The sequence below is a fragment of the Clinocottus analis genome, unplaced genomic scaffold (assembly GCF_023055335.1).
Source record: "Clinocottus analis isolate CAN_PGR_092001 unplaced genomic scaffold, fCliAna1.0.p SCAF_13, whole genome shotgun sequence".
NCBI classification, from domain to species: domain Eukaryota; kingdom Metazoa; phylum Chordata; class Actinopteri; order Perciformes; family Cottidae; genus Clinocottus; species Clinocottus analis.
In genome coordinates this window covers 3477230-3485036 of record NW_027175854.1, presented here as the reverse complement: position 1 = coordinate 3485036, position 7807 = coordinate 3477230, and the positions used below count along the sequence as shown (strand labels likewise).

At 41.0% G+C, this 7807-nt stretch overlaps 1 protein-coding gene across 1 annotated transcript; it reads left to right on the top strand.

The window, feature by feature from the left end:
• The first annotated feature begins 68 nt into the window (after positions 1-68).
• LOC137784156 (sushi domain-containing protein 2-like) lies at positions 69-7088 on the top strand. Its single transcript, XM_068574621.1, has 16 exons — positions 69-132; positions 298-496; positions 806-957; positions 1087-1254; positions 1344-1518; positions 1611-1812; positions 2240-2325; positions 3272-3540; positions 3629-3763; positions 3854-4009; positions 4287-4535; positions 5198-5381; positions 5823-5917; positions 5996-6175; positions 6756-6852; positions 7003-7088. The coding sequence occupies exons 1-16, from the start codon at positions 69-71 to the stop codon at positions 7046-7048; spliced, it is 2457 nt and encodes an 818-aa protein (XP_068430722.1). The 3' UTR covers positions 7049-7088.
• Positions 7089-7807: the final 719 nt, after the last annotated feature.

Here is a 7807-nt window from a genome sequence, read left to right as displayed (position 1 = left end):
TCAAGGTTTAAAAACTGCTCCGTGTACACACACCTGGGCTGCATGAAGAAGCAGCAGAAACCTCAGTCATGATGGAAAGATTCACAGCAGTAATATGTGTCCTTCTGGTTTCATGTATCTGCCGCATATCAGGTAAGTACACACTTCCAAACTGCTGCATACGCTATATTTTGTCTCTCCAACCTTTTAAATGATGCCAATTGAGAAAAAAAACAACCTTTTTTAAAATTAATTTCAAAATACAACTGGTGGTACAATCCAGACTTAAATCCAGACTTTTCTCCATATTTTGAACAGGACAGACGTGTGAAGGAAGTTGTGGGAACAAATTGTTCTCATGTTCATGCCACTCGACATGCACATCTCTTGAGAACTGCTGTAAAGACTATAAAGAGTACTGTGTGGACGTCGCTCCGTATTCCGGGTCCATTTTGGGTGGGACAGATTTTATTGTCCTTGGTGTGAGTTTCAACAAGAGTTCACCGATTGTATGCAGGTAAGACTTTTGTTTACATGAGAGTGTTTACCTGCTGCTAAATCGTGATTATAATAAAGAGAAAAGCAATGAGAATAAGGGAAAACATTTATTTCAATCATAGTTTTCCCCAGGGCTTTCTTCCGCATCTCATGGTCTTCATCAAGTCTTCTGAGCAACATTCTAGCAAAGAAATATAAAACAATATGAGATACAATTGAAAGCACAGAAGAAGAAAAAAGCGTAGTGTGAACTTTCACGCTCGAGTATCAGTCAAAGTATACACTTGAAGTACATGAGAGAAACCTGCTGTTCATTCTTTTATAACAGGTTCAACAGCAACATCAACACTGTGGGGTATGTGGATGAAAACAGTCGAGGCCATTGTATCTCTCCTCTATTGTATGAAACCGGATGGATTCCCTTGCACATCTCCTCTGATAACGGCACTACATTCAGTAGAGTTGGAGCCTGGTTCTCAGGTACAATAACCGTCTGCATATTATTATGAGGAAGACCTTAAAAACTCTCCTTTTTGATAACACGCACAGGTTTCCAATTGGTGTGACGTTAATAGATGATGTATTTGATTCAATTGTGTTGCTACACAGTGCATACTGGCAAGTTAGATGCTCAGTTTAAGGCAACTCTGGTCAACGCAACAAAATGGCAGTACTATGGTACACCTGGTGTTGGAGGCGTCCTTGAGATGACATGGAATACGTCTTTGGTCAGAGCGCAGAGGGTCAACATAGAGCTGTGGGGATACAGGGAGACAGGTGAGTACACCTGGTTACACAATGCTTTTACACTTTTTAGATCACATGTTTATTCATTCGTAAAACTTCTGTATAATGCTTCTCTGTAGGGAAACCCTACACAGACACCTGGCAGGGTGAGTGGCTCTACCTGTACTCACTCGCAAGGGATCAGCTCAACAATGGATCCTTTAGCTTTCTGCCCAAACCAGCAGAGAACGGCTTCTCAAGTTGGGAGCTCGGCTCTCTACGTATCAGCCCCAGCACCAACTCTGATGGCATATGGTCTGTTCAAAACACTTCCTATAATATATAATACCACAACAACACACATTGGCGGCGGCGGCTGTACAACATCCACCATGCGTTTTATTTAGGAATGTACAAGCGGCGTGGACGGAGGACCACGCTCTGGCCTGGCATCTGGAGGAAAGGTTCAGGCAGAACTCAACAGTTTGGGCCTTGGAGAAATGTCAAGCATGGGACCAGCTGGAAAATCAGCTGCCCAACTTCCTCAGTGAGATCGTAGACTGTCCCTGCACTCTGGCTCAAGCCAGAGCCGACACTGGGAGGTTTCATGTAAGTGGAGCACAAGTTTAATGATTATCTGAACGCCGTTTATTAACACACACATATGTGAAGTCATCCATCCAAGAGGAACTGCAAATGACTTCATTACAGTACAATCATTTTCAGCGTGCTACATTTAGGTCAATAATTGATGTGTTTGTGGGGATCGTCAGTGGGCCCTTGACCTAGACACTGCTTCCTTAGTTGTTGTCTTCACAGTTACAGATTCACTCTTATCTTAAAAATGTGTTGTTCGGGTTCGGCAATGCCATTACTATCATTCAATATCAGGCGAGTGACAAATGGGATGATAAAACTGCACATGTGCCGCTAGTGACTGATATTATATGATATACTATTATGCCTCTGACTGGCAGGACACGCACGAACACAGTGAAACGCTGCCTGGTCAGCACCAGTATCTCTCTCTCCTCAGACTGACTATGGCTGTGATATAGAGAAGGGGAGCGTGTGCACCTACCACCCCGGGTGTGTTCACTGTGTGAGGGCGATACAAGCCAGGTGAGCCCTTCACTCACAACCGCCAGGTGTCAACAGTATGTTCTAAGGTCACAAATACATTTACAATATTAGCAATGAGTCTGAAACAGTTTTTTTATACGATTTGCAGTGTAGGTTTTATAGCACAGCTTTATTTTATAACTTTATATACTCGTAGTATTTATGTTTAGCTGTGAATCTGTGATACTTGATACGGCGAATTATAAGCAAGCATTTTGCAAATAGATAATCTTCGCCAAACATGTAAAGTTTAGGTGTCAGGCACAGAAAAACAAACAGAACAGCTCTGAATTGGTAAGGCAATTCTTCAACTGCATTTTATAGCCTTCTGGCTGCCTATTTATTTTGTAAACTCTTATCTATAACATCAAAGACATGACCATGACCCTAAACGTTAGCATCAGTAAATACCTGCCTCAGCCCTCTTCATGAATGCTTAACTTGAATTATGATACCTGGAATAGTGAAGCTGTCAGCCTCTCTGAGGAGGCTTCTGATTAATGGAGCTCTTCATGAGACCAAAATGTACCTTTCCACTATTGTACCTCTATAAATGATGATAAAGCAACTCTGAAAGTAAGTAGATCATTATTACCATCTATTGTGTAATATAATGCTATCAGGTGCACTGCTAATTATCATTTTAATTGATATACTGAAATGTATTGAGTATAATTTGCCACTGGTACTTAAAAATGAATGAATTGGTACTCATGCCACAGCACTGTTGATCTGTCAGTAGGTCAGTCCACAAGGCAAAAATACATATAAAAAAACAACAATTTGATTGATTACAAATCTCTGTTGTAATATGTATGTTATCCAATACTTAAGTTTTTGACCAAAAAACTGCAAAACTAATGGCATTAGTCTCTTCTGTATTTCATTTTAATGCTAATTTCGTTCACTCGTTTAGTTGACAGTTTTTTTTTTGGTGTATAAACAGTCCTAAATATGCAGCGGGACAGCAGTGTTGCTATGACAGCGCTGGCAATCAGGTGCTGACGGGAGACTCGATTGGGGGAAGCACCCCGGACCGAGCACACGACTGGGGCTCGCCCCCGTTTCAGAAACCCCCTCGAGTCCCTGCACAGTCCCACTGGGTCTACGACGTCCTCAGCTTCTACTACTGCTGCCTGTGGTCCGACAACTGCCACTTCTACTTCAAGCACCGGCCCTCCAGCGGCTGCAGGCGCTACCAGACGCCCAGCTCAGGTGAGGAAACCCGTAAGAATGGATTACGGCTTATGTGTTTTAATGAGATTATTCTTTGATGTGAAGTCTTCTCTGTCCGTAATGACAGCTGTGGTGTTTGGAGATCCCCACTTCATAACGTTTGATGGCGTCAGCTACTCTTTCAATGGCAACGGGGAGTACACTTTGATGACCTCGGCAAAGAAACGGCTGACAATCCAAGGCAGGACAGAGCCTGTGAATGGTGAGTTACTGAAGACACGGAGCTTTTGAGCCTCATCACTAAACACATGAACTATCACACTAATCCGTGTTGATCTGATTCTCTGACCAGCCACGATAAACGCTACCAAGTTGACGTCTGTAGCCATGAAAGAAACAACCTCAGACGTTATTGAGGTGCGGCTGGTCAGCGGTCACACTGGCCTTGAAGTACTGCAGAATCAAAAAACTCTCTCCTTTTCGGAGCAGAGCTGGATGGACCTGCATGGTGAGACCCTGATGCACCTTTCTGCTTCCTATTCAAATCGTATGAAATGTATTCCCTTTGTTTATTCTATTTGTCTTCCAATGCGTGACAAGAAGTACCTCTAAGTTGTCCAACTACAACAGTAAAATGCTGCTTATACACGTAGAGACATGAAATGACCAAAACTGTTCCATAATGTGTTGTCTTACTCAGACCCGCATAGTAAAAAGCTTATGGTCAAATCACGCTTGATGAGACTTCGTTACAATACGATAACTGACCAAACCTCCCCCTCCAGGAGTGTTTGTGTTTTCTCCGGCCTCGACAAACGTGACCGTGATGTTCCCGAGTGGAGCCGGGGTGGAGGTGCGACTGAGAGAGGGAACCATGACCACCACCGTGCTCCTGCCGGAGGAGTTCAAAGACTCCACTGTCGGGCTGATGGGAACGATGAACGGGGACGCCGGAGACGACCTCGTCCTCAACAACGGGGAAGTCGTGAGGAACCTCACCAACCCAGAGGAGCTGTTCAGCTTCGGGGCGAGCTGTAAGAAATTATTCACAATGCAGATTAGGTTGAATTCATGACTGTTGTGAACCTAATTTTACGTTTCAGCTGTATATATATATATATATATATATATATATATATATATATATATATATATATATATATATATATATATATATATATATATATATATATACACACACAAAACCTCATACAATCTAATTAAATAGGCATGAAGTTTGATTATTATTATACCAAGACTTTAAAAACGCATTATTCAAAGGATAATGAGTATTTTAAGAGATAAATAAACTAATATACGTCTGGATAACGACTGTAAGATCCGGACTTCAGCCAGGTTGCACATATCTGTGTATTCCTAAGAATTGTAAATTATTTTGGATGTTATAAAAGGAAGAATTAAAACAGGTCACTGAAGTTAAAAGTTAAATGTTAAAGTCCTTTTTCCAAACCATTTCTATGTCACACTGCTTCCTCTTTTGGGTCATGTACCCTTCGTGTTATTCTTTCGTGTGAGGAGAGCACACTTCTCTTTTTGTGTATTCGTGCATGGATCAGGCATTTGCCTTTCAGGAAACCACTCGTTTTCTGAAACCTCAGCAGATAATGTTGCAAAGGTTCAACTTAAATTGAAATAGTCTGAATGCTAAGTGTTTCTCTTCCTTTCTGTCTTACAGGGGCCATCTACAACCAGTCTGCCTTGTTCACGTATGATTCGGAATATCTTTTGAACACATATTTGTATGCTCCCAGACATGACCATCATTTTGTTCCAGTGTTTTCTGTCCCTGAGAATCCAGATGATCCATTAGCCAATCAGGCACATGTGATATGCACCGGAGAGGGCGCTCAGTACTGTAGGTATGCGAAGAAAACCTTGATCTACTTTACCCATCCTATTAATTCATTAATTAAAGACGAGTGTTTTTATGAAACACATACATATTTAGCTATAGGCACTCTAATAAAAGGGCACTCCGACAATTTTAAACAGGAATTTTAGTTTAGGACCAATCAGCTGGGAAAACAATGACATCATGTCTCCTGTGGCTCTGAAGGGAGCTTTCTAAAAATGTACAAAATAACTCTGATGATGTCACAGTAATGTTTTCAGGGTTATCTCGGCTATCGGTTTAAAAGACCCTGACAATTACTCGGCTTTTAGATTTACACCCAATTAATGATATCTCGATTTCTGATGTTTCCTTTTTCCATTTATATGTAAATGTTAGTCATTGCCATTTCAGAGAAGTCTTCTTTTTTAAAGCGACTCCTTTTCTGATCAGCACCTCTGTCCTGTAGGTACGATGTCCTGGTAGGTCGTAGTCCAAGTATGGGGAATGCAACCAAAGTGTCTTTCCAGAGTCACATTTCTCTTGTGGAGGATCTAAAGCAAGGTGAGAGCATAAAAACACACGATCAAATGTTTGTTATGTACATTTACTCACTGTGTTTGATATTGTTGTACTGTGCAGTGATATCCTGTGGACGGCTCCCACCACCAAATAATGGAAAGAAGGAGGGAATCTTCTATTTGCAAGGCGCTAAGGTGCAGCTTTCCTGCAACGACGGCTACACTCTCGAAGGATCTGCAGAGCGGATATGTCAGGAGAACGGCCAGTGGTCTGGAGAAAACACACACTGCGCGGCTCCCAGTATGAATAAATAATGAAATACCACCTGTCTCATGATTCACATCTTCACAAATCAACAATGGCAAATGTGTGAGTGTCTGTATCTTAGCATGTGTGTGTGTGTGTGTCCTTGTGTGCATCATTTGATCCATCAAATCAACAAAAATGACCTGGGCGGGGGGGGGGGGGGTTCCTCCTTATTCCTCCTGGTCATAAATTTCCAGGAGGAACTTGTTTCCAGCCTGGTTCCTCTCTATGGAAACAAATAAATGCAATTAAAGGCTAAATACAGGTCAAATCTTAATACAGTCCTTTGTAAAAAGCCTTTAATCCAATAATAAGAAGTGTTCATCTTTAGCGGCGGCAACAAAACGAAAAACTTTCTCGACAAGAAAGAAGTACACAACTTTAGTGTGCCACTAGATTGGACGAGAAAAACAAATTCTAGCTAATATACAAACATGAACACATTTAAGATGTGTGTGTAAGCAGAGCCATGAATCATTCATGTAGTTTAGGCTAAAAAACAAACAGACTAATGTTAATACTTATTGCGCTTGAGGCTCTGGTCAATAACAACAACATCTTTGTCATCTTCCAGGTAATCTCGCAGGAATTGTGGCCGGTTCAGTCATTGGAGCGCTGGCACTGATCCTAATCATAACAACACTCGTACTTTTCTCTAAGAAACAGAAAAGGTGCAGTATCTTCTTCATCAATCTGCAACACAACATTTCCAAAATGCATCATCCTCACAATACTTGATATGGAAAAAGTGTGACGAAGGCTTCATATTGTAGTTTTCTGAGTCTTCACTGTTTTTATTCATGTGTTTTTGTTTCTTACAGAAAAGCTGCACGGTCAGCAGAAGTTTTGACAAGTGAGGCCTTCTAACCACAACTCTTCTTCTAGTGTCTAACTGAGGAATACCGACACTCCTCCATTGGATAAAGACACACACAACACAAAAGAGAGCGCCCACCCTCTTGAAGCGTACCCTCCTTCCTGATTAACATACATTACAAGGTAGAGCAAAGGTCACTGCGCGGTTAAAGAGCAACTACACACCACATCTTATACACTCTGCTTCTGCCGGGTGTTATCGCACTGATGTCTATAGACCGGCATTTTAACCTGTGTTGCACTTTTGACCACTTCCACCATAAACGCAAAGCATTCTGGACTATACAACTACGGGTTTGTTGTATACAGATGGTAGCCTTGTTCAGCTCACTTTTATATACATGCCAACAGACAAACTATGAGATTAAATCAATACTGTGTTGGGCAATAATGTTTTTTATATAAAGTGAATTTTGTAGCTTCAATCAGACATCATGAGAATGATGATTTTCTTCTTTGTGCATCCTGCTAAACTACAGAAAGAACACGGCCTCATGCACGAAACAATGCAAGAACAATGCTCCACTTACTTTTGTTTGTATCCACGAGTTGTTTATTTTGTTCGTACTCATTGATTTCTAAACAATGCTTAATGTGTTTCAGAACATTCTTACCAAGATAAGAAAAGAAACATTTTGTTTTTATCGTCCAAACTGTGTCCAAAAGAAAGTTTTTAATTTGTCGAATGTAAAAAAATAATATCATAATCAAATTTAAACTATGTTTGCGAGTATTAATAATAATTTGATT

Excerpts from the sequence above, each read along its gene's own strand:
- LOC137784156 (XM_068574621.1), top strand. The coding sequence starts at position 69 with ATGATGGAAAGATTCACAGCAGTAATATGTGTCCTTCTGGTTTCATGT. Across the intron at positions 497-805 it reads AGTTCACCGATTGTATGCAG|GTTCAACAGCAACATCAACA; the intron begins GTAAGACTTTTG and ends CTTTTATAACAG. Across the intron at positions 1,255-1,343 it reads GTGGGGATACAGGGAGACAG|GGAAACCCTACACAGACACC; the intron begins GTGAGTACACCT and ends GCTTCTCTGTAG.